The following is a 25,803-nucleotide window of genomic DNA, read 5'->3' on the forward strand; positions in this document are numbered from 1 at the left end:
TTGTGTCCCCTAGGTTTAAGAGTCAATCAATGGAGATTAAAACACCAATTCTTTTAAGGTATACCACTTTACAATCGGATGTAAAGTGACTGAGATATAGACTAGACTATTACTAGACTTATCCCTAATTTTATACAAAACATTTCTCTCAGTGCAAATGGCTGGCAAATGTGCGTAGCCAACTATGTTGTCATTGTCACTCACTCAGCCACCGAAATCTTGTGCATGGCTACACGTAGTCATAGATTTGAAAAAAAAAAGTCCCAAAACCAAAAGCTAACCCCAAAGACAAAGCCAATCTCAATACAAATATCCGAAGCACGCCCAAATCTTAGCCTCATCTCGGAAACTTGTCCACGTCGTCCACGTCTGACGTGCAGAGTCGTCTATTTGTTTCCAGTTTAGTTCTCGTATTACATATATGTAAATTCTCATACTATTATTGATCTAGACCCGTATGCAAATCAGGTCACCAAAAACCCGCCCAAAACATTTTCCATCTGGCGAAATTCTAACCATTTTATATTCTCCATAAATTCCCCTCAACTGGTTTTTTTTTTGTTGATCTTCGAGCACGAGAGCAACATAAAATCCCTTTTTAGGGAACATGCGTGGAATCTTGACTTTAAGATGCAAATTATTTGCATAAATAATGTTGCTGGGGTTCCAACATATTCTTGAGTTTTGAGACAAGAAATTTAGTTTTTAGAGATGTGTTTTTTAGAACCTTAAAGTATTGTCTTACTTCTATGTATATATAATAGATAGTAATACTAGTCTCTATAGTCTCTATGTATGTTTGGGGTTCCATATTCTTGAGTTTTGAGACAAGAAGCTACGTTTTTAAGGGGATATTTTGGGCCTTTTAAATATTATCTCACTTCCCTGTATATTAATAGATAGTACTACTAGTCTTTAAGTCTGTATATTAATAGATAGTACTACTAGTATCTATAGTCTCTAGTTCCTCCTCTAAATCTGTGTACTTCTCTCTATTGATTGGGGTTCCAACATATTCTTGAGTTTTAAGACAAGAAGCTACGTTTTTAAGGAGATATTTTGGGCCTTTTAAGTATTGTCTCACTGCCATGTATATTAATAACTAGTACTAATAGTCTTTAAAGTCTCTAGTTTTCTAAATCTGTGTACATCTCTCTATTGTTTGGGGTATATTCATTGAGTCCTTGAGTTTTGAGACAAGAAACAACGTTTTTAAGGAGATATTTTGGGTCTTGAAATATTATCTCACTTCCCTGTATATAGATAGTACTACTAGTCTCTATAGTCTATAGTTCCTCCTCTAAAATCTGTGCCTTCTTCTTTCTTTTTTTCAGGCTCTTGGGGGTTTATTGGCTGAACATGGCAAATATTAAATCATAGCCAATTTACACATTTCCATTTACAGACTTTGTAGTTTTTTCCCCCTTTGGAGCACACACATATTTCATTTATTTTTAATCCACTGAGAGAAATTAGAACCTAAAACAGTTAAATAGGAATATAAATTATCAGAAAGACTTTGTTATTTCACTCCTCAACTAAAATATAAATCTCCATGTTTATTTCTTGTTAAGTATCTATTAATCTAGTTCGTTTTTTTTTCAGTGTATGCCTGGTGCTGGTCCAGCTCAACCAATTTGCACCCATCGGGCGTAGAGCATTCTTGGCCATACATTTTTTTTCCAACTTTTTTGGGCTTGGCTCTTGTGACTTTGACTTTGGTTTTGTTTTCTGGCTTTTTTGGTTTTTTTTTGGCTTTCTGGCTTTTGGCACTTGATTACCGTCAGGAGGGGAGCATTGTTGGCCGGCCCTGCAGCCGGGAAACGTGGCTAACCAAATGCGTAAACAGTGGTGGCCACAATCGGCCAACAACTCTCGGTTTCATTTAGGCCCACCACCATCACCACCCGAAGGTCATCCTCCGTCTGGGTTGAATGGGCTCTTTGGGCTCTTTGGGTTGGGTTCACTTCATTTGGATTGGGGGAGGTGGCCACATCTTCAATTGGGTGCGAAATATTTGATATGTTTTGTAACTCGAAACGTGGAATTGCAACAGTCTTGAGGTTGCAGGAAAAAAAAAGAGACTCAGCATAAAAATAACATTTTAGTGACGAATTCGAAGCTTATGAAATATTAATACACTCTTTAAAGCACTATATCTTACAATATCTTCCCTTTTTTTGAAGAATTTAGTTAAAAGATTATCGAATCTTACTTCAGTTTCTATAAGGTTTCAGATCTTTATGGAATCTATTTAATTTTTAGAACCAAACTGGTTCTATAACCTTATTCCCACCATAAATCATCCAACAATCTTTAAATTTTTTCACATTATATCGGTTTTATTTTAGAATTTTTACAAAATGTTTTTAAAAATACAAAAAAAAAAGTGAATTAACCAAAAATATCGTCTTCGTCTCGTTAAGGTTTCCTCAGCACAGTCCCGAAGCCAGTCCCAGGGGCGGTGGTGGAGCTCCGAATCCCAGGCCAAAGCCACCGCCAGCTCCATAGCCGGCTCCGAATCCATAGGAAGCAGGCAGGCTACCATATCCTCCACCAAAGCCGCCTCCGAAGCCTGACAGGCCAACGGCTGGGGCCACCGGAGCGGAGACGGAGGTCACCACGGGAGTGACCACAGCGGAGGTGGAGATGGCCGGAGCAGCACCCACAAAGCCACCGGAATAGCCCCCACCGTAGGATCCATAGCCACCTCCGTATCCAGCGCCGTATCCGCCTCCGTAGCTGCCTCCTCCTGGAACGACAGATACCTTGATGACCTTCACCACGTTCTCGGGGGCGTAGCCGTAGCCCGAGCCGTATCCGTAACCGGTGCCATAGCCGCCGCCGTAGCCAGCGCTGTAGCCAGTGCCGTAACCGCCGTAGCCAGTTCCATAGCCCGCTGCAGTGGCTCCGCCGCCCAGCAGAACATTCAGCTTCCCAAAGGTAGCATCTCCCGGACGAATCACAGCCACCAGGACCACCAATCCCAAAGCCAATCCCACGTGGAGGTGCATCTTGTAATGTGTGTAAGTGTTTGAGGTGATTGCAGGTCGGAGCCGTAAATCCACAGTTCTTGACTTCCCAACGTCGGCTGGTGAACTCTGTTGGCCTATCCAGTGTCTGGGCAATTTATACCCCGCCGGGGGTCAGGTGTCATCAATGGGCAGTGTCTGTTCTTGCCCCGCCAGCTGGAGGAGGCCTGCAAAGTGTGAAATTACTCAATCCAGGGCCGAACAAGTGCTGCCTCCACAATTCCGTGTCAAAGTCAATTTACTCCATTGCGGTTCCCCGGAAGGTTGCCGATCCGTGATTATTTAGAACTTCCCATGACTTGTCGGTATAGGAAAGCTAACTCCGAACGTAGGCGAAGGTTATATACCCTTGCAGGTGGCACAAAAATCTTATATAGTAAGTCGATCCTAATGGAACCCATAGAAACTCCCAACTAGAAGGTTGGAAAGGCAGAAACCTTCAAAAACACAAAAGCTCTGGTATTTCTAATAAATCAGTAAGATAGCAGATCGATTTTTATGAAAATTTAATAATAAATTCATTAAAAATTAATTAATAGAAATAGCGCCCTCCTCCTCGATTCTCATAGATAGCAGCTAAGCAGCGCCAAAAAATATTTTCGACTTTTTTCTTTAATATTCCATAAAGTGATTATATAGTATAGTATAGTCTATAGTATATACCAAGCCGATCCCGACCTTTCCGACTTATATGCTCCATAAATACAAGAATGATGTGTAAATGTCTTAGATTTTAAAAGGCATAGCTGTAAGATAACGACTCGTTTGGGGATCCTGATCCAGAATTCTTGAGATCTACTTGAGATTCCTCCTTCACTATGTGACTCCCTTGAGACAATAACTACTATACCCTCTGCAAGGGTATAGAAATACCCTAAACAGTGTCAGATTTCTGGGCAAATATTTGATCTTCAAGGGAATTAACACTTTCGATTTCTTGCGGGAACTGTGCACAAGTGGTTCCCGGGTTAAGATCCGGGTTAAGGGACTGCATCAACTTTTCTTAGATCACTTATCCCCTCACTCTATATACCTAGCATCAGTCAGGCCAGAATATTTTTGTCATTAATTATATAAGAAACCCCATAAAAAAATTTAAAAAAATATATAAAAAGAAAATTAAGAAAATTAAAATAAAAAAATTAAAAGAATTTTGGAAAATAATTGTAGGACCATTCCAGAGTGTGTGCTGAGGAAGTCGGGGTCCTGCTGGGCAGCTCCAGAAGAGCCTCCAGGATGAAGCCACAGCCCAGCGCTTTAAAGAATCTTCGGCCGAAGCTCGGTGGCAGCTGCACTAGTGGTGACGATGACGAGCCGGAAGTTCCCCCCGCTACACCGTCCCTGACGCCCCTGGTGACCTTTATCCGAAGCCGTCTGAGGCCACCCAAGTCGCAGAAGTGCATCTTCTACAGTACGGACTGGGAGAAGTCGGCGCTACTCACCAACTTTCAGAAACGGGGCTGGCTCCAGGTGCCCTCCTTCGGGGGCGAGTGGAACTTTTACTGGGCCTGCACCCAGAACTGTCGGTACATCTTTGGGATCGATCATCCCTATAGGATGCGGTCGGATCAGTAAGTAGAGGGTATTGTACAGAAGAATGGCTCATCTGTAGGAATCTCTCTCTCTCTTTTTGGAGATATAAACATATAGTTTTGGGGAATATAATCATTTGATATCCTCTCTTTAATCTTTATCTTGAATGATATTCATATTTTGTTCATATTTCCCAATTCATTCAAAATATATATCACTTTCGAAAATTCCACTTACCTGCCACTGGAACTGTACTTCCACTGACTTCCAGTCGCATCCATCACTGCTCAAGCTAACGGTACTTTGGCTTCCGATGCAGCGGGGCTTCGTCCTCCATACATTTCATTATAATTCCCAAATTTCACTTTATATATCTATTTAAACATTTAATTATGTTTACAAAAGAGTTAAGAAGTATATTAATTATATTCTTACCCTTTTAAATTAAAGAAGAACAGTATTTTAATTCAAATAAACGCAGGGACGACATTCTAAGACGATTAATATTCCAACTTTCGCGGTTTCTCGACACCCAGAACTATATTTTACGTTTCTAGATTATTTTGCTTACTTTTAAATATTTTAAAAGCTTTTTTTAACAAATTCTTATTGTCAAAAACACCATTTATAAACAAAATACGCGGAAAAATTAATTTTAAGAAGGAGAGCGTCTTAGAGAGAGCGCAGGATCAGCCGGCAAAGAGAGAGAGAGAGTGGCAGAGAGAGCAGGTGCAGAGTAGGGCCACACTAGCAAGTGGAAAACCTAACGCATTTCGCAACACTACTAGGATGTTTGGCGCAAAAAGGAAAATTTTCATATTATTTTATTACATACTTAAATTATGTTTTATTTACAGAATGATAAACCACTTTCCCAACTCCATCGAACTGTCCCGCAAGGATCTGCTCATCAAGAACATCAAGCGCTACCGCAAGGATCTGGAGCGACGCGGTGATCCCCTGGCCCAGACCTTGTCTCCGGACACGAAACTGGGGATCGGAGGAACGCGGTACAAGCACCTGGACATCATACCCCTGACCTTTGTCCTGCCCGCCGACTATCAGCTGTTCGTGGAGGCCTTCCACCAGAGCCCGGTGAGCACCTGGATCGTGAAGCCCTGCAGCAAGTCGCAGGGAGTGGGCATTTACCTGGTCAACAAGCTGTCCAAGCTGAAGAAGTATGCGTACGACGCCAGGACCTTCTATCCGGCCATGAACCGGGACACCTGCGTCATCTCCAAGTACATTGAGAATCCACTCCTGATTGGCGGCAAGAAATTCGATCTGCGGCTATTTGTCCTGGTGACGACCTTCAATCCCTTGAAGGCCTACCTCTACAACGAGGGTTTCTGCCGGTTCTGCACGGAAAAGTACGACCAGGCCGAGATCGACAATGTCTTTATGCACTTGACCAACGTTAGCATCCAGAAAACGAACGTAAGTATAGGAATGTAGTAGTGGGATTCTTAAGTTTGGTCTTCTAATTGGAGGAGGTGGATTTCCAGGAGGAGTACAACGCCATACACGGTGGAAAGTGGCCGCTTCAGAATCTTTGGCTCTACCTGGACAGCTTACGGGGTGAGGGTGTTTCGGATATGTTGTGGCACCGCATCTCGGACACCATCCGCCACTCCCTGGACGCAGTGGCTCCGGTAATGGCCAACGATCGGCACTGCTTCGAGGTCTACGGCTACGACATCATCATCGACAACTGCCTGAAGCCCTGGCTGATCGAGATCAACACCTCGCCCTCGATGCACTCCACCACCACCAACGACAGGAGTCTCAAGTCGCGTCTGATTGACAATGTCCTGGACGTGGTGATGCCCCCGAACAGTCTTCCAGAGTAAGTAATCCCTTAGAGATGACTTTACCTTACCCTTTACTCATTTATCCGTATATATCCCTTAAAGCGAACACTGGGACAAGACCCCCCAGCCGGAGTTTCTGCAAAACTTCACCGTTCTTATGCCCATTCCCCACCAGACGCATCAATCGGCGGGAGCGGGAGCGGGAGCCGCGGTGGCCAATCGAAAGGGCGGGTGCTCGCGGCGCAAGGGGAGATCCTCAAGAAAGAAGAAACACCCGCCCGCCGAGGGGGAGGAGATCTCGGCCAGAAAGGGGAAGGACATGGAGCGATGAATGGAATGTCTCTGGAATGTTGTTTTCTTTTTCGAAATTTTCGTAATTTTTAATTCGCAATTCTCGGTATCGGTATCGCACAAAATTGGACTTATATGGTAGAAGTACACACAAAAAAATTAAAGTATCGTATATATATTCGCTATATATAGAGGCTTAGGCTCTAGCTTTATGTTAAATCGTACAAATGGATGTGTTTCTTTTTTTCTTACGTATTCTAGATAGCGCTGTCTTTCTCGCTTATGAGAGACCTCGATCTTCGTTTCGTTTTTGGACACAAAAAAAAAAAAAGGTTATAGACCTATAGATATATCCTTTAGATGCATATCTCTATAAGTTGGCTCTAAGTTTTACTTTTCGCTTCTGGCAGATCCTCACTGATTGCTTATCATTTTGCACACAAAAATGGCTTCCACTTTAAAGCTAACAGAAAACAAACAAACTACGGTTTTTTATATACAAATTAAAATAGAAAAAAAAATATATATATATATGATCAGGGACATTGAAATATAGTACTTATGATCTTAAAGAGAAGGACAGATCCTTCTTCGATTCGTGTGTTTGATATTCTCGCTACAAGATATGTACAAAAGAAGCTTCCGTGACTCAGACTTGGACCTTAACTCTAATCCAAGCACTTTACAAGAATATATATTAGCGCTTTATTACATGGGGAATACTTTCTGTCGATCCACAATCTATAACTATAATGTTGTGAATAATGGACTTAATCCTAGGATGCGTGTGGTGTGTGGGTGTTCAGGGCGGGTTTGGCCTGTCGATTGCATTTTTCAGCTTTGGTAATTTAGGTCCCATACTCTCCTCTCCACAAGGACTCTAAGAACGAGTTGGTTCTCTCGGAATTATACTTCGCTTTGGTTACAAATATTATAGTTGGCCTTATTGCGGAATGATTATAATAGAATACATATAGTTTGTGACCCAGGATCTCAGGAGTACCCTAAAACCCACCCTGGAAATGTGTGTGTGTGTGTGTACGAGTTTCCATCGCAGATCTCTGATCTCCTCAGCACTCGGTAGCGTAGTAGAAGATCTCCACCTCCTCGCTAACCTCCCTAACCCCGCTGACCTCTCTACCGCCGCTGACCTGCTGCTCCTGCTGCCTCCGGTCCACGAGCACATCCCGAGTGGCGCGCGCATGCGCCAACACCTATAGTCACACCTTGGAGGCGTGCGGCTGGGATCCGGCCGTGCTGCCGTACTGCGACTGCCCGGATGACATCTTCTGGACGGTCTGGTAGGTCGGCTGCTGCTGCTGCTGTTGGAGCTGAAGCTGATGCTGAAGCTGGTGCTGGTGTTGCTGCTGCTGTTGCTGGAGGAGCAGGTGGGGGGGAAGGCTACTCTGCTCCCGGATGGTCACCTGGGTGACGAAGGGACCTCGGCTGCGGGCGGAGCTGTTGAGACTGGCCGGCGAGTAGCCGTTCATGGCCGCTGCCTTCCAGTGGGGGACGTTGATGGGCGATGTGGTGGTGGTGTTGCCTCCCGCCCCGGAGGAGTCTCCTCGGCCACTTCCTCCCGAGGTGCTACTGTGCTTGATGCTCCCAACCCGCTGCTGCACCGTCTCGTACTCGTAGTAGCTGCTGATGGGACGCACTCCGTTACCGGCCTGTGCCTGCGGACCTGCCGGTCCAGATCCCGATCCCGTCGAGTGCATGCTGATGTCCTGCGAGCGGGCACTGCGTTGCGAATGGTAATGCTGATGGCGGCGACTGGAGGAGCAAGCACAGAATGTTCAATGAGTAATTTACAAGGTGGATGAGGAAGGGGTGTTCTCTTGTCTACTTGGATGCCGAATTTGGACAAGCCGGGACTCAATCTACACTACTTTTAAGCATATAACCGAAGTAGCCAAAATACTAGAGTAACTACGACATTTAAAGGGTGCAGGTGCAGTGCGTTTCGTTTCCCAAGATTTATCCCAAGGGGGGGTTCCCATACAAAATTCAAAATAAAATATTGTTTTAATCTACGAATCTTTAAGATTCTTTTAAGATTTTTCGATCAAGAATCGGATGAGAATTGACAGAGATATAGGCTTCACTTTGGCCCATATATGGAAAAGCATGTATTTACACCATTTTAAAGGGGGTACCCCCAGAAAAATATCCCAGATTTGAATGCAAATTGATGAAGAATTCATCCACAAATCATTTAAAGCATCTCCCTTGAGAATCGGATGAGAATTGAGAATTTTTGAAAAAGCATGCTTTTTTCCATTTTCTCAAAGGGGTACCCACAGAAAAAAAAGACAAAAATCGATGGGAAAATTGTATCCCAGATTTGGTTGTACATCTACGAATGTTTTAAGATTTTCCGATCAAGAATCGGATAAGTAATGCCAAAGATACGGCTTTCGATTTAGGCCATATATGAAAAAGCATGCTTTTCATCATTTTTCAAGGGGTTTAACCAAAAAAATATACAAAAAATAAATCTAAAGTTAAATGCAAATTGATAAAGAATTAATCTACAAATCTTTTAAAGTATCTCCCTTGAGAATCGAATGAGAATTGCCCAAGATATGGCTTTCGCTTTGGCCCATATATGAAAAAGCATGCTTTTTCCATTTTCTCAAAGGGGTGCCCACAGAAAAAAAGACAAAATATCGATGGGAAAACTGTATCCTAGATTTTGATGCAGATCCTTGAGTCTTCTAAGGGGTTTCCCTTCAGAATAGGATGAGAATTACGAAAGATATGGTTTTCGTTTTGAATCTTATATGAAAAAGCATGCTTTTTGAATATTTTCCCTTCTTTCGAAAGATTTTCTTTCAGTTTTCGATCATAAATCGGGTAGAAATTATAGTACTCTATAGGATTAGGATCCTATATTAGTTTCTCTCTGAAACAATCGAATGGGCTTTTTGGGAACTATAGTCACGAAACGCACTGTCGGAGCATGCTTTACGAGTGTGAGTGTGTGTTAGTGTGGGTGTGGATGGAAGTGTGTGGGTGTGCTGGGGGTTACCTTTCCGCCTCCACCTTGATCCGCTGCCTGATCACCTGCTGGCGCATGCACTCCAGAGTGGATTCCGAGAGTGTCTCCGAGATGCTGGAGGTGCTGGAGTCGCCTCCTCGACTGCTGCTTCTTTAGCGTTAGTAGTTGTAGTGTGTATGTGTGTGTGTGTGCGGGGGTGTATGGATGTATTGGATGTATGGGTGGGTGTGGGGTTACATACACATGGACAACAAAATACAGGCACCGACACACCGATAAGACAGAGAAAGAAACCGAAAGAGAGAGAGAGAGATGGGGACACAAAACAGATCCAAGTTAGTTCCATGAATTAAATGATTAGTATTGATATTAGTTAGTATAAGCCCACCACCAAGCCACAAGATGAAACCACCAAGCCAGGAGGATGGATGCTGGACCCGCCCTCTCACCTAATCTGATGCTGGTGCTGGTGCTGATGCAGATCCTCGTAGTTGGCGTAGTGCTGGTAGCGATGATTGAATATATCGTTCTGGTGGATGCCCCCGTTCAGCTGCGATCCCCCCGAGACTCCACCCCCACCCGAGTTGGGAGCGGGCAGGGGTGGTGGCGGCTGGTAGGCCGGTGGCTTGCCGTTCCTCTCCAGCGCCGCCAGGGCAGCGGTGGGTATCTGCTGCGCCTGCTGGACTTGCTGGGTGTTCGTGGACACCACCGAGCTGGGCGGGGAAATGGTGCTGTTCGCCGTGGCGTACGTATCCACGGGCACCACGCCGTCCTTTCGGTTTTTGCCGAAGCGGAACATGTGCCCGATCCCGCGCAGGATGCTCGGCTTCTTGGCGCGCGACGATTTGCTGCCGTGCTTACCGTCGTTCAGGGAGCTCTGGAAGGGACCGTTCCGCTGGGCAGAGAAGCCGCCCTCGTGGTCTCCCTCCTCCAGCAACCAGGTCTTGCGGGGTTCTGGAAGAGATCGGTTATTAGATGATGTCCTTGCTAGAGGTAGTCGTTACTTACTGTTGGCATCCGGTTCACTGACCACCGCAGCTCGGAGGCTGTCCTCCCGGCCGCGGCCACGGGGAGCCCGCAGAGCATGATGACCGCGCGGCTCGTCCGACATCTGCAGCTCCTGCACCATCGTCTGGAGCGACTCCAGCGACGAGGACTTCTTCAGGCCCAGCGATGGGCCCAAATCTCCCAACTGATCTCGGGCCTCCGATTCGGCCGCCATCTGCTGCGTTTCCCGCTGCTCGATGCTGGAGGCCGTCTTGGCGTGCTTGTAGCCCGTCCCGAACTGGGCATTGGCGCTGGCGATCCGCGCCGTCAGGGACTCGATGGAGCCGCCGTACACAGCCGACTTGGTCAGCTGGATGCGGCGCTCCCTTTCCCGCTCCTCGCGCAGCTTCTTGTTCCGCTGATAGGTGCCCGTTTCGCGGGCATCCAGCGCCGCATGGTGCTTCTCCGAAATGCTGCGCCGGCCCAGGGCGTCGCGCGAGAAGTGCTCCACCCCGGAATTCGTCTCCAGGCTCAACTGTGACGAGTAGGTGGCGTCGAAGTTGGAGGACGTGGATGGAGTGCCGGGAACGGGCACGGCTCCTGGAGCCGCTCCTCCGGCGGCCACTTGCTGGGCGGACGATGCGTTGGCGCTGCTCGGGTTGCAGTGCTGGACATCGTGAGGACGTGCCGGTAGAGTTCTAGAAGGGATTCAGATGTGAAAAGGTGGCACTAGGGATGGTGGGCTTCCAAACTTACGGCGACATTGGCTCGGAGTCGTCCTCGATGAGCATCGCTGTGTTGCCGTGTCCCGTCAGCAGGTGCAGCTGCGCCGGCGACCAGTTGTCGTTGGTGGCCATGTAGTAGCTCTCGTTCCGCAGGGCGGCGCTGTTGCAAGCCGGTGCTGGGGGCAGGCGTCGCTGCTGCTGTGGCTGCTGCTGCGGCGGATGCGACTGCTGTTGCTGCTGGGAGGGCTGCTGCTGCTGCTGTTGCTGCTGCGAGGAATGGGCTGAGTTGGAGGAGCAAATTCCACCGGTTAGACGATCCAAAACGGGATTGCTCCATCTGGAAGAAGAAGAGTTCGGGTTGAATGATCCCCTCAAGATCTGAAAGATTAGAAACCCTACCTATTCATCTCATTGCTGGAACTGCCGCCTCCACTTCCTCCGTTGCATCGCTGCTCCCGCTTCTCCGGGCTCAAGTAGATGACCGTGGCCCCCGAGTTGTCGCTGGCATTGGAGCTGCTGTTGTGGTTGCCGCTTCCTCCGCCCCCACTGCTGTTGCTGTTACTGTGGCTACTATGGCTGGTGCTCTGGTCGAGGATGTCGCTGGAACTGGCCGAGCGGTGGATCTTGCGGCCCACCAGTAGGGTTATGGTGCCCGGATGCTTGCCCGGCGTATTCACCATCGCCCGACGCAGGGTCTCCATGGCCTCGGCGTTGTTCTGTCCCCGCAGCGAGACACCATTGACGCTCAGGAGCTGATCGTTCATCCGCAGACGTCCGTCCCGCGAGGCGGCTCCTCCATGGATCACGTTCTTCACGAATATCCCCAGATCCCCGTCGTGCTTCATCGGGCCATTGGCGGAGCTGGTGGTGCTGGAGCCGGAGGCGTTCAGATTGGAGCACGTCTTGCCCTTCACACTCACTCCCAGGCCGGCCTTCTCTGTGTCGTGGACCGGGATGTGGAGGGTGAGCTCCTCCCGGGACTGCCAGCTGTTGCTGCTCGGCGGCAGGCTGTCCTGTTGGGGTGAAAGATAGACTTGGTTAGTTTCGGTTCTGGTGGAGATGCCACTCCCACTTACATTCGATGCCGCAGACTCGCTTCCCGCGTCGATAAAGTGCTGAGATTCGTTCAGCTGCTGCTGCTGGTGCTGGAAGAGCGACCTGGCACTGCTGGACTTCTGGACGGGAATCGGAGGCGGAGCTGCCGCAGGAGCTACTGCTGCTGGCTGGGCTCCAGCCGCGGCCTGCTCGCCGTTGCCATTCTGCTCGGCCAACTCCTGCTGGCGGGAGACAACAATCCTCACGGTGGCACCGGCGGGCATGCCCCTCAGAATGGCCACCACGTCCGTTTGGGTCTTGCCCGTCATGGGCGTGCCGTCCACCTCCAGCAGACGATCTCCGGGCTTCAGGCGCCCGTCCTCGATGGCGGCTCCACGGGGCAGGATGTTCTTGATGTAGATGGGGCAGTGACCGCCGGCGGGATTGTCCCGCGTAGTGACGGAGAAGCCCAGCCCGTTGGGTCCCTTCTTCAGTAGGATCTCTATCTTCCTGCCCAGCTTCCGGGTGTTGGCTACCTGCAGGGAAGTGCCCACCGGGGCGGCATGCGGCTTCCGGGTGGGCGAGACAGTGGCCACTTCCACCATTTCCGCCACCTTGGAGTCCCGCTGCTGGCGGCTGCGATTTCCTCGGTCGCCCCTCAGGACCCTCACCCGCAGCTCGGAGCTCTCCAGGGCGCGGCGGAGCTGCTCCTGCACCTGGGACTCGGTCAGGCCGATCAGCTTGATGCCGTTGATCTCCAGGATGCGGTCGTCGCGGCGCAGGCGACCCCTCTCCGCCCGCGATCCGGGCTCCACGTGCTGCACCAGAAGTCCGCCGCCGTGCTCCTTGTCCGGCAGGGCGGTGAGGCCCAATGGACTCCCGTACTCGTTGATGATCAGCAGCATCTCGCCGTCCTTCTCCCGGATCGACTCGTAGGCCTGGCCCAGCGGCTCCTTGCGCTTGCTCTCCCGCGGCAGGGACTTGCTGGAGTAGGCTCCGCTCTGAGCCGGGCCGGTGTGCTGGGAGGACGTGTGAGACTGCTGGACGGATGGTTGCTGTTGGTGCTGCTGCTGGAGCTTCTCGGCGGCCTCCATCCACTTGTAGCCGTTGCCGACGCCCAGGAATTGCATGGAAAGACGTCCGGATCGGGCGAACGGCTGGTGGTTACCTCCTCCTCCTCCAGCTCCGTTGCTTCCTCCAGAGTGGGGCTGCTGGTTGAGAAGCTGCTGGCTGGGATCGTCCTCCTCCTCCCACTGTGGCGACAGATGACCGCCGGCCTTCTCCATCAGCAGGCGCTCCGGCGAATCCCCGCCAGCGTAGTGGGGCGCCGCCGCGGACCAACGCTTGTTGCTCCCCTCCGCCTTGAGGGAGGCCAGCAGATTGGGATCGCTGCTCCGGCGCACCATCAGGCCCACGCCCAGGCCCGCCATCGGACCGGACGTGGTGCTGGTCACCTCGATGTGCGGCGTGGACAGATCTCGGGGGCAGGTGGGCGCCTCTGTGTTGGTGGGATCCCGAAAGATGTCCGGTGATCCAGTGCCCACAGACGAACTGCCGGACGCACCGTCGCCGCCACCCTGTTGCACGCCCGGATCCGGCCCGGGATCATCGAAATGGGCCAGAATCTGCTCCCTGTCGTCGGCCACATCCCGGACACAGTCGTCCGGGTCCAGAATGCCGGACTGTGTCTGCAGATGGGTTACCGTCACCCATGAATCGGGCTGGAAAGAAAGAAAGACAGTAAGTTGAAGTTTCTTTTGAAGATTGAGGCTCTTTTAGGCTAAAGTTTTGAAGAAATCTCTGCAAGGTTCATCACCTCCCATTACCCAATCCACGTAACTGCCTCTCGGAGGTGGTTCCCACAACCCCTCCACCTGGCACCTGGCAGGCACCTGGCAGTTTCTAGTATCTGGCCTGTGGTATCTCTTCCGCATCGAAGGCAGGCATAGGTACTGGCACAATACGTGTTGAGTCACCACGCCACATCTTGGATCTCCGATCTTGGATCTCGACTCACGTGGGCTGTCTTCAAGCTCAACTTGAACTCCCCTTGATTGACGCCGAAATAAGCCAGAAACCAGTGACTGGATGGGACGGAACGGGACGACCTCCAGCGCCCCAAATTGCAATAGCGTTGCTTTTGGCATTCCACTAGATTCCACAACAAATGCCATAAGGTACACTGAGAGAAATGGAACTAAGGTAGGTATTCTTTTTCGAGAGAACACTGTATTTCAAAGGTCTAGCCACTTTTCGAGGCTTTTCAGACCACTTTTAGTCACTCTTTAAGCAATATTATCTTTTTTAGAACTATCTCTCATGAATAGCAGTACATTATGTGGCAGCTTTATATAAGAAATATCTATATATTCATATGAAATGATCTATAAACTTAATATAATATTTTTTTAATCTAAAAATAAAAGTTTCTCTTATATAATCCACTAATAAGGTTATCATTCCCCTTTAAATATTTTATTTTATTATATATTATTATTATTTATTATTTTTATTATATATATTTTTGGATAAATATTTTCTCTCAGTGTTTAAGAGCCAAACAATTGCATCATGGCTTAAAAGAAAAACCAGTCAAAAGCGTTGGAGTCTCTGAGGCTCAGGCTCATGCCGAGCTGCAGAACTGGAACGTCGAACCTCCAAAAGTTGGCGCAATAATTTCGGCTATTTCTCTCTCATTTTATTAACTTTTGTTGGTTTTTTTTTTTTTTTGTATTATTTTTGGCTTGTTTTGGTTGGCGGTTTTGGCCGCATTGCTATTGTGGGTCAAAATTGGCATTCAGGTATTCTAGCTATGCAATCCGAGTGACTAACTAACTAGGCAGCACTGCCACAACTATCTATGATTAATGGATAATATTTTTTACATTTTTTTCAAGCAATTTTGAACCACTGTTCTGGACTGCAACTGTACGGCTCTGTTGGTATTTCTTTATGGTCATTTTTCAATGAAAATTATGCGGCAACGAGCTGCCACAACAATCTAGTTCTCATATATCATATACATGTCTGTATCTACAAGATCGGAGGAATGCCGAGTGATAGAAATAACAGATACCATATAGATAGTCTTAGATACTTTTTTTATACCCTTGCAGAGGGTATTATAATTTTGGTCAAAAGTGTGCAACGCAGTGAAGGAGACATCTCCGACCCTATAAAGTATATATATTCTTGATCAGGATCACCTCCTGAGTTGATATGAGCATGTCCGTCTGTCCGTCTGTCCGTCTGTCCGTCTGTCCGTCTGTCCGTCTGTCTGTCCGTCTGTCTGTTTCTACGCGAACTAGTCTCTCAGTTTTAAAGCTATCGTCTTGAAACTTTGCACACACCCTTCTTTCCTTTGCACGCAGTATATAAGTCGGAACGGCCCGGATCGGCCGACTATATCCTATAGCTGCCATATAACTGATTGATCGGAAATGGTATAACTTTGGTGTTTTTAGAGTTAGAGAGTTCAAATTTGACATGTGAGCTATTTTTGGCAAAACATTACGTCATGCCAAATTTCATAAGGATCGGCCGACTATATCCTATAGCTGCCATATAACTGAACGATCGGAAATGACCCAACTTTCGTGTTTTTGAAGATAGAAAGCTGGAACTTAGTACAGATTTAATTCTTGGTCAGTTGATCCAACCTACCAAATTTCATTAGGATCGGCCGACTATATCCCATAGCTGCCATATAACTGAACGATCGGAAATGGTATTTGGTAGAAATATCAACTTTCGTATTTTTGAAGATAGAAGTTTGGGACTTTTTTTAGATTTTGTATTGTAATAAATTGGATTATATATTCCTATTCCCATAAGGATCGGCCAACTATATCCGATGTTTGCGATATATATCCGGTTTTAACTGCAAGGGTATATAAACTTCGGCTCCGCCCGAAGTTAGCTTTCCTTTCTTGTTTTTGTATCTTTTTACCTTAACACACGAGTAGGTTGAGGGCGAGGGCGGCCTCTTGGGCAGCGTTAGGGAGTAGGACTTGTGGAGCTGGCCATGGGGTATCCCCTCATGCTTGGCCGCCACCTTGTAGGTGTGGCGCCACCCGAATATGCCGCCCAGCTTGTTCGCCAGCGCCGGGCACTTGGGCGGTACATCGAACATGGCCGAAATCCAGTCCTAGATTTGGTTTAAATCTTTGGCTTAAATCCGCTGCTTGGATTACTTTGTTTGTTTGTTTTTTCGTTTTTATTGTTAGTTTGTTTGTTTTTTTTTTTTTTTATCGTTTGTTTACGTTTTCATGTTGGTATTGGTAAGTAGACTTTACACAAAATCGCGTCGTTGGCTTTTTTTTTTTTTTTTTGTTCACATTTTCACAGTTAGCGTTCGATTAGTAATACTCTGAGGAACATTTCACCGCTCAGTGGCCCTGGGAGTTCGAAAATAACAAACAAAAAAAATCGTAAATGAGTACCTCGACCGTGATTCAAGCCCTTAGTCATTATAAAGTCTGGTAATCTCGATGGCTTCTGCAGACACACGCGTTCTTATCGGTGATGCAACCTCGTTTCGAGATACCCTTATCTCGAAAGTGCATTGAATTGGCGCTCTCTTATCGGCGGTGGCACAGGGAAATGTCACGCAATAATAAAAACAATAACCACAATAGCAGACAAGAGCAGAAATCAAAAGTTGAGCTACATGTGCGCCATTGAAAAGCAAAAGTATTCGGAGGAAAAATAAAAAAAACGGAGTCATCGATAAAAATTGGGAATAAAAGGTCAGAAAATCTCATAAGTCATACAACTTTGCTGTTTTGGTTCTAATCAACCCATAAGGTCCTTTCAAATCTGTCCTTAATTGGCGCCAAGCTTCAAATCAGTGTTGCAAAACCGCCCTCTCTCTCATCACCTTCTCTCACACCACCCGCCATGATGAAAATTATCGAAATCCTTCTTCGCTTCGTATCCGGTAAGCGTCGTTTTCGTTTCTGCCCAATTGTGGGTGTTACACTGGGAGAAATGACTAAACCAGGTATTCGTTTTTGAGAGAACATTGTAGGACAACCCTCAAAGTCCTTTAACGGTCTACCCTCTCTACTCAACAAAATTCAAATCTTTCCTAATTGGCGCCTAGCCCCAAAACAGTATTGGAAAACACACGCAAATGCACTTGCGCTCTCTCACGTCCTTTCTCTCACCCGCTCTCACACCGCCCGCCATGATCAAAATTATCAAAATTATCAAAATCCTTCTTCGCCTTCTTCTTCTTCAATTCTGGGTGTTTACATTCCATAAATAGCTTAAAACAACCACTAAAATGGTAATGGACAATAGGATTTAGTCAAAAGTTTTTGAAAAAACATAAAAATCGCTTTAAATTACACTTCATTTTTGAAGGCTAGTTCTCGATGCCAGATCGGGTCTGTGCGGTCGGTTAGTGTTGTGAAGCGCCAGTTTGGCGTCTCCCCGTTATTTTCGATTAAAGCCCTTCCCTTTTCCGGCCTCTTGAAGAGAGTTATTCAGTAACTAATATAGTCTCTCTGCATCCCTAGTTAATAGATATATCCAATTAATTAATTACGACTTTTTAATTCAAAATCCTTTAATTTGATAAAATGTATAGAGGAAGCTCCACCCCTCGCAACTCTGCTCCACCCCTTGTTTTCTGGCAACTCTAAAGCCCACTGCGTTGGGAGAGTAAAGTCCCGTTAGCTGGAGTAGCGAATGGAAGTAAGTGGAATGGAGTGAGAGATGAGAGATATCAATGGAAGTACAGTTGCATTGTTTGTTTACATTTTTTGTTTACGTTTTTGAATCATTTTTTGAATGAGAATGTTTAATGTTTATTATTGCGAATTAATTGATTTTTTAATTCGATTAATCTAAAGTCTAATTAATTGGAAAAGAAACAAGTATATAAGAGAGAATAACAGAGAAAATACGGACTAACTGGCTATTATAGCCACACATTTCCACCGCTTTCACATTTCATTTAGGTTTATAATCATTTTACTTATATTGTGTCTAAATAGGAAACTGGTTTCGATTCTAAAAAGATTCAAACACACAAAGCTTTTGCTGTTTGCCTTTCCCATGCAATTTTCCAGGCTTTCCAGCTTTCCAACAAGTTGCATGGCCAGCACTTTATTTCTCGCCCCCTTCTCCCCTTTTGCATATTTCGTGCTTCGGAGGCATTTTTTTTTTTTTTTAACTATAACACACATAATGCCTTAATATATAGATAAATCAAGTGGCAGACACACTGTTGCCTAGGTTGTTGCAAGTTGCAACAGCAGGTTGAACTCAATTCGCAGAGGGGGAGAGGGGGTGGGGAAGAGAGGGTGGTTGGTTGAGGGGCGGATGGGACACACCTGTAATAAATACAAACAATGGCCCAGGCCGCACAATTTTTGAAGCGCCAGCAACGCGCTGAAGCATGACAAGATGCCTCACTACCTCCACTCAGCCCCCCCCCTGGCTCAGCCACCTGCCATCTGCCCCTGCCCCTCACCTTCCTCTTTCACCTGCCACCTGCCACTTGGCAAATGCGATTTATTTGCTTACTAGAAATTTTAGACAGGGCCGACTGTACTCGGTTACTATCTGAACATAGTCAGATACCCAGATACAGATACAGATACCCACATATAGATACAGATACTTTCGCATAAATATATTTTTTTAGGCCGAGCCAATATTTGCCAAAAGCCGAAAATAAAACCAGGCCGAAATCAAGCCGAAATTCAGATATTCTGAACCACATACTCATTCGTATTCGAATAGAGGTCATCCATGATTCGTTGGGGTATTCGATTGGTTCAATCACTACCCGCACTCTGATTAATTTGGAAAATTAGGGTCTGCTTTTGAGTTTGAAACCCAAAATCTAAAAAAAAAAGAAAATAAAAGTCTCTGAATCACCCTATTCACTGGGGACTATTGGCTCAACCAATCAACTCATTCGTAGTCACATCCATTATCGTATTCAGATCTCGTTTGAATAACCAATTAGCGGGAAACCCTTTTTGGAAAATTGAATTGAAAATCACTGAAAAGTACTCGCAAATTTGCATTAAAATGCGATCATATAAACCGATTCATATGTTGCGATTCAGCCACGCCCTGGGAGACCAAAAAAGAGGCGGGTAGGCTGTCAGGGATCTTTTTTTTTTCAAAGCCATAATTTGCAATCAAGGCGGCCCACAAGATGCCGTGAGGCTCCAATCAGAGAGGGGAGAGCAGGGGCAATGGAAAGAAAGGCCAAATTACATGTTGTCATTATGCATGCCACATGAGGCACTGCCACAACGGAGCTGGGAGGGATGGGAGGGCAGAAAAAATGCTCATAATGAAGTGTAACAAAAAGTCGGATAGATCTGAGGGCGTGGTCTGAGTTCAGAGGTCAAGTAACGGAGCAAATGCCGCTTTTCCAAGAAGTGGTTTTTGCAGTTTGTCCTTTGTAGACCAGAGGTAGGGGGGGGGGGGTTGGCTTTATAACACTTTCCTCGCACAGGTCTCGCAAGTGAAAGGAGAGCGGCCGGCTGGCACCTTTCTCCGCCCCTCCTAAAGATATATACTCTATTTTCCATGTGATTAGCACACCGAGAGGGCCTTATTCAAATAATTAGCAACCAATAGTGTCTCTCTCTTGGGAAAACACATGGTTTGCCAGGTGGGGGGAGAGCACCTGAGGGTCACCTGAGTGAGAAGCTGGAACAGCTGCGACCGTCAAGAAGTGAAACTGCAGTTGCTGCCCATTTAAGGCTATTAGTGGCAGTTGCAACGCTTTCTATTTCTGGCCATCAAGCACTCTAATTACTAACCAATCGGGGGAGATATGACACTGAGTGGGTGGTTGGGTGGTTGGGTGGTTGGGAGTTAGAAAACAATCGAATACCATTGTGGGGAAATATTTCACAAGCCATTGCAGTGAAAAGAAAAGCCACTCAAGGGCTCTAAACCACTCCCCTTGGGTTGATGGCCCATGAAGGTCTGGAAGGAGTGGGGGGACCGGACCTTTAAGACCTCTGGTACCTCTGGCTAGTACCACCCACACCCCTCTGACAAACTGTCATATATATCTGCATAATGCGATGTACTCGCTGTTGGGTAATATTATTAATTGCCGAGCTGGGGAAAACTTTCATCTGTTTTCCTAGTCGTTTTTTATAAAGTAGAGCGTCGTTGCCATAAAAACTACTACTGCACTTACAAGCTCCAAAGCCAAAGCCAAACGAAAGTTGAACAACAAAAGCGGCTTACAGAGCTGGAAGCGTAATTGCCTTGCCATTGCCGAAAAGATGTATATGTTTCTGTTTTTTTTTTTTTTGGCTTTCAACCGGTCTTTATAGCCAAAAGTTTACTGAACCTCCTCCAGAGGGGGGGAGGGGTTTGGGGCACATCATATGAATGAATGAATAAGCTCGACTCGACTGCGATTGAGTAACTTGTGATTTTAATTGATTTAAACGGCTGTGTGACTTTTGGTTAATTGCTCGTGAAAGATAACCAAAGATATGGTAATGAGGAAGGTGACGAAATCCCATACATCCCATTCCACCAAAGAAAGCGGAGGGATCTTTAGACCACGTGCTGACTTAAGAGGCAGGTCACTTGAGTTCACTGTCACTTTCACTCACTCCGTACTCTCGGTACTTGTTGGCTGGACAACGAGTTCGTGTTGTGGCTTTCGGTTTTGGCCACTTTGGTGACAACCCGAAACAGTTAATCAAGACCTGTAACAATAACTGTTCATTTCTCGACGGTTTCGATTTATTGGTATTTATACTTTGTTTAAGCTTTGTATGGGAAACAATCTGAAGAACCTCTACCGGTCCAAGTCCCCTGGTCCAAGAACCTGGCCCGCTGATTAACGTTAGTAATGGGTAGGAAAAACCTGTAGATACCTGAAAAGGTATTTTATCAAAATCGAATCATAACGCAAACAAACCAAAAGCCCACTCGGCCGTAACCCGAAAGTTATTTTATCTCGCCAGGATGATAAGATTAACGTCCATGAGACACCACAACCCGCCAAGAACGGAAGGCAAACAATAGCATATATCGCTGGTAGATAGAACCCAACCCCAGGCCCACTCTAGTGGGTCAGAACCCACTGAAGGCCAACCACATACTCGCGAAAGAGAACTGGTGGCAGCACCACGCCCCTGCTTTGGTTTTGGTGGTGCAACCTGCTTCCAGTTCCAGTTCGGAGGCGGATTCTGGTTCTCTGTTGCATTCCTGCCAAGTGAAAGTCGCTGGAATCAAGGTTCTCCAGGAGGTGCAGCAGGTGGAACACATGCTTCCCAGGAATGCGATTAATCCCATAAGTAAGCCTCTAACTGAACAAAGACATATAGTGTCTGGTTCTAATTAATGTAATTGGAAACCCCCCCCCCCCTCTTTGGCGGAGGGCGAAGGTTGCGGGAAAGGGAAGAACACAAAAAAAAAGGTCAAAGGATCACGAAAGGAAGCCCTATTAATGGTGGGAAAAATACCCATTCTAGAAGAGGTGATTAGTTCAGGTTCTGCACCTTTTCCCGCAGTGTATCTGTGCCTGTCAAGCCATTTCCTGCACTTCTTCCTCCGACCGTCATGGGAAGCTAAGCAGCCAGAAGACGCAACCAGAAGACACTGGCAGAAGAATCACCCCTAACTCACACAATGCCTCGCTATCTTGCACTGTAATCTGCATATCCCCCTGCCCCCTGTTTGGATAGAGTATCTCGCGCACTTGTGCTTTTCTATCTTTCAGATTTCCGACTCTTGTTACGAATTCTTGGCATTTCTTCTGGTCATCAGTTGCCTCAAAACTGTAGCTGGCACTCGAACAAAAAAAAAAACATTTAATTGGATTTGTGGATGCACTTGGTCACTACTTGGCTTTTATTTTCGAATCCGAATAATTTCAGTACCGGGGCAGTACCGGCGGTAGCCTCTGCGACGTCGCAGTCCCGCTGGCCATTCGGCGGCGAGCGCGCATGAAACGAAAGCAGCGACCGAACGCGACGACGGCGGCAGTAACTTTGAAAATCCAACAGATACACCGTCTTTTTGGCCACTCAGCTTCTAACTCGCATTTTCTTCGAGTGTTTGCGGTTCGAACGGTTAGTTGGCAAGCGAGAGGCGACTATGGGGTTTGGTATTTCCCTCTCTCTTCACACAACATGTTGTGAATTGAGCCTTTTGGCCAGAAAGAGAGATCCGTTATTGCTAGCCCAGTCAAACGCAACATGTTTGTTGAGAGAGAGAGAGCGAGAGCACAGGGAGAGAGCGCCAGACCGTGGCGAGAGAGAGGCGTGTGTGTGCAGTGATCGCACAGGTGAGACCAAGAGGCACAGTGGGATGAGTAAGGGTTTTAGTTTAAACTATTGGATTATATTTTAATTTTAATTAATTTTTAAATATATTCTCCATTTTGCAATAATTATGTTCATCTATTAATGCAAATTTTTTTTTTTTAATATTTATCTTTTTTGTTCCACTGTCTAATGATTCTCTTTGCCTTGGCAAGTGCACCCATCAGTGGCTCTCAAACTGTTGGCAAATGACCACCGGGCTAAAAAAAAAAAAAACCGAAAAGAAGAAGAACTGACTTTGTCAAGCGGAACGCAAGCCAAATGCGCAAAAAACAACAACTGTTAGTGGCAGGCAGGAAAAGGGGATGCAACAAGTGGCCAGAACTCTTATAGCCGGAAGGTAACGACTACCCAATACCCTTGCCAGAGAGGGTACAATAAAAAATACAAAGAACTCTACAAGTTAGAAGGCTAAAAAAGAGTAATATTCCTTCAAGTGGGCAAGAATGATGACAAGATCAGGTAGATATACCCTTTCCATTGCAGACACACACACACACACCTCCTCTTCCTGGGCGGCGCTGGAATGCAAATTTATGCCGAAGCAGGAAAAACACAAAAGAAACTACAGAATACATTGGAATTGACGCCAGGACGTCATCATTTGAATGGCATTCTTGTTGTTGTTGTTGGCCATGTCGGTGACGGGCGGTGACGCCCGATAATAATGATAATGACGATGGTCGGATGGTAATCATTATCATTAACAGTTTCCTTTTGGAAACCGTTTTCCTCCTTGGACAATGGCCTGGCCTTCAGCCTTCAAGTGGCCACTTTTTTTCTGAAAATTCTGAAAATCTGGGAAATGAAAACAAACGAACTGGAAAGCTTCCTTTTTCCACCGACAGGCACCGCCAGCATAATTCATGAGAGAAACCCAAAAGAGCAAAAAAAAAAAAAATAAATAAATTATTAATTAAATTAAATGGAAAAAGACTAAGCCTAATTTAGTACTCATTAATGATGATTGATGCCTCTTCTTCCTCAAACCTGATCAATCACTCAAGCATGGTTTAGACTTATAAACCTTATAGACTGTGTTCTGTGAATATTATAGGCTTATCGGCTTGTTGGCTTGGCTTTCAAACTGTAAGCCGTCATAACTTCCGTTTGGAAATAAAAATAAAAAATAAAAATAAATAAATAAAAGCACTGTCATCAACCAAAATTCGAGCACAGAGCTCCTAATGACCAATAAGTCTGAGGGCACAGTGGAGCAAAAACTCTTCAAAAAATGTAACTAAAATTAATTAAAATGCTTAAAAATTAATTTTAGTTTTATTTCCTTAGATTTCATTAAACAATTCCAGTCTAAAAACCACTCTTTCTCTCAGCTACTTTAAGATTTTTCTCATTTTTTGAGACAAAGTTGCTCGACTGGTTCGATCTCAGCATCTCTTGGCTAAAACAATAGACTAAAAAATGGTTAAGTTCATTCACCATTTCACCCAATTTTCGATTTGTTTTTTGTGATTAGTGCTTTAGCTTGGTTCCGTTTCGTTAGCCTTGCCTTTGTTTTGGTTTTGAGGTCCGAATTCTAGATTCTGTTGATTGAAATGACGGTCACAAATCAGGCAACATGGGGGAGTAATTGCTGTGCTTCACTGACCCCAAGGTCGCGCTCTCTCCATCGAAGAGTCGCCATCTGTTGGGGTGTAGGTGAAAGCTCAGTAGACACCGATGGTAAAGAAAACTAGTTAAAGTTTCTCTTTAGTTTTAATTAATTTTATAAAATTAATTCCTTTTAAATAAAATATTTAAAATTAACTTTAAAAGAGTTAATATAAGTAAAGTTTTACAGTACATTGTGTCGCCATCTGTCGGCGTAGAAAACTGCAGTGCCACCTAGCGGTTGGTATAGGCACCTAGATTAGTGCCGTTCAATGGCCAACCATAGATGGCGCCAGCCACTACAGACCAGGTTTATCAACCTTTCTCCTTATCTTTTCCATGTTTTTTGTCTATAATATTTGTTTTTAGTCAATTTCCCCCCTCTGTCCTAGTTACCCCGATGATTAGGCTTGTGACTTGCAACATGCAGCGCGATAAGTTGGAATGTCGGCATTTTAGAGCTAAAATAATGAACACTATCTGGCTATATAGACAGGAATCGCAACGTTCTGAGACTCTCTCGATTCACAACTCACTGCACCCGTGGCATGTGTCAGGTTGGTGGCGGCATTTCATTTGTCAGTGTTGCGGCCTGTGTTCAACTGGGTCATCTATATGGTCTATATGGCATCTGCCACAAATACCTGGTGCCTTGTAGCCTGGTACCTGCGCCTCCTACCTGCTACCTGGCTACCCTTCTCCTGGACTCTTATCGTGTGGGTCGCAATGCCCGGACTTTTTCTTACCTGCAAGTAGATAAAATGGTAAAGAATGGTTAGTTTTAGTATCTGGCACTGGCCTGGTATTTTTTTGGGGGCACTACCAGAATGGGAGCAGCGATAAAGCCTATTGATTTGTTAGCATAACTAGGTTAAGATAAGGGCATAGTCTAAACAGAGTTTGGGAGCAGGAAATCAAGTTAGGGCCCGTGTTTCTGCCACGTCTCATTTCTTGCCACTTGTGGGTCTTCCTATGACGCGCTCCAGCTCCCTCCCACCGACCGACCCACCCGGCGTGCTAAGTGGATTTTGTGTCGCTGCTGCAGCTGTTGCTCGAGTCTCGTGCTTGCGTTACATTTTCATGCCACACGCAGATTGGGGACGGGGGAGTGGGGAATGGGGAGCGGGGGGAATGCTTTTCTAATGTCAAAGACACGATCAATTACAAGCGGCTTAGAGTCGCCGGCTCGTGACTGGCTGCGGTTGTGGGGCTACAGTGGAGGCCTGAAGGGGTGGGAGCCCTAGGAGGGAATCTTGGGGGAGCTGTCGCACTTTGATTTGACACGTCGAGGGCGAGGGCGAGGGAGGACGTGAGGAGAATTGCATTCATTGGAGAACGCAGTAGCTTGTCGAACCCAACCCGACATGGCCTGACATTTATTTATGCATCTCCTGAGCTCTGAATGCAAGTACTGGCTCTGAATTTTAAGCATCCTGGAATGGATGCATT

At 46.2% G+C, this 25,803-nt stretch overlaps 3 protein-coding genes across 7 annotated transcripts in view; 1 reads left to right on the forward strand and 2 right to left on the reverse strand.

Annotated features, from left to right (window-relative positions):
- Positions 1-2,390: 2,390 nt before the first annotated feature.
- Positions 2,391-3,107, reverse strand: LOC108131871 (keratin-associated protein 21-1). The gene has a single exon (XM_017250951.3). The coding sequence runs from the start codon at positions 3,012-3,014 to the stop codon at positions 2,433-2,435; it is 582 nt and encodes a 193-aa protein (XP_017106440.2). The 5' UTR covers positions 3,015-3,107; the 3' UTR covers positions 2,391-2,432.
- Positions 3,108-4,072: 965 nt separating this feature from the next.
- On the forward strand, positions 4,073-7,079 carry TTLL1A (Tubulin tyrosine ligase-like 1A). Its single transcript, XM_017250979.3, has 4 exons — positions 4,073-4,603; positions 5,423-6,002; positions 6,071-6,411; positions 6,479-7,079. Exons 1-4 carry the CDS (start codon positions 4,269-4,271, stop codon positions 6,705-6,707), a joined length of 1,485 nt encoding a protein of 494 aa, XP_017106468.2. The 5' UTR covers positions 4,073-4,268; the 3' UTR covers positions 6,708-7,079.
- baz (par-3 family cell polarity regulator) overlaps positions 6,727-25,803 on the reverse strand; it is a 31,764-nt gene continuing 12,687 nt past the window's right edge. For 2 of the 5 annotated variants that reach the window (XM_070283122.1, XM_070283123.1), the window contains exons 3-9: positions 12,457-14,136; positions 11,780-12,393; positions 11,412-11,717; positions 10,677-11,353; positions 10,118-10,622; positions 9,699-9,818; positions 6,727-8,440 (exon numbers count right to left, since the gene is read on the reverse strand). In XM_070283122.1, coding sequence (XP_070139223.1) covers positions 7,888-8,440; positions 9,699-9,818; positions 10,118-10,622; positions 10,677-11,353; positions 11,412-11,717; positions 11,780-12,393; positions 12,457-14,136 — 4,455 coding nt within the window. In that variant the 3' untranslated portion in view covers positions 6,727-7,887. Of the gene's footprint in view, positions 8,441-9,698; positions 9,819-10,117; positions 10,623-10,676; positions 11,354-11,411; positions 11,718-11,779; positions 12,394-12,456; positions 14,137-16,364; positions 16,813-22,263; positions 22,408-25,803 lie in introns of those variants that run through there. The other 3 variants (XM_017250973.3, XM_070283124.1, XM_070283125.1) reach the window with 3 other exon arrangements.

This window comes from Drosophila bipectinata, chromosome XR (assembly GCF_030179905.1).
Source record: "Drosophila bipectinata strain 14024-0381.07 chromosome XR, DbipHiC1v2, whole genome shotgun sequence".
Lineage (NCBI taxonomy): Eukaryota > Metazoa > Arthropoda > Insecta > Diptera > Drosophilidae > Drosophila > Drosophila bipectinata.

Coding starts and splice junctions, on each gene's coding strand:
- LOC108131871 (XM_017250951.3), bottom strand. CDS start 3,014: ATGCACCTCCACGTGGGATTGGCTTTGGGATTGGTGGTCCTGGTGGCT.
- TTLL1A (XM_017250979.3), top strand. CDS start 4,269: ATGAAGCCACAGCCCAGCGCTTTAAAGAATCTTCGGCCGAAGCTCGGT. Junction 4,604..5,422: donor TATAGGATGCGGTCGGATCA/GTAAGTAGAGGG, acceptor TTTTATTTACAG/AATGATAAACCACTTTCCCA. Junction 6,003..6,070: donor TTAGCATCCAGAAAACGAAC/GTAAGTATAGGA, acceptor GTGGATTTCCAG/GAGGAGTACAACGCCATACA.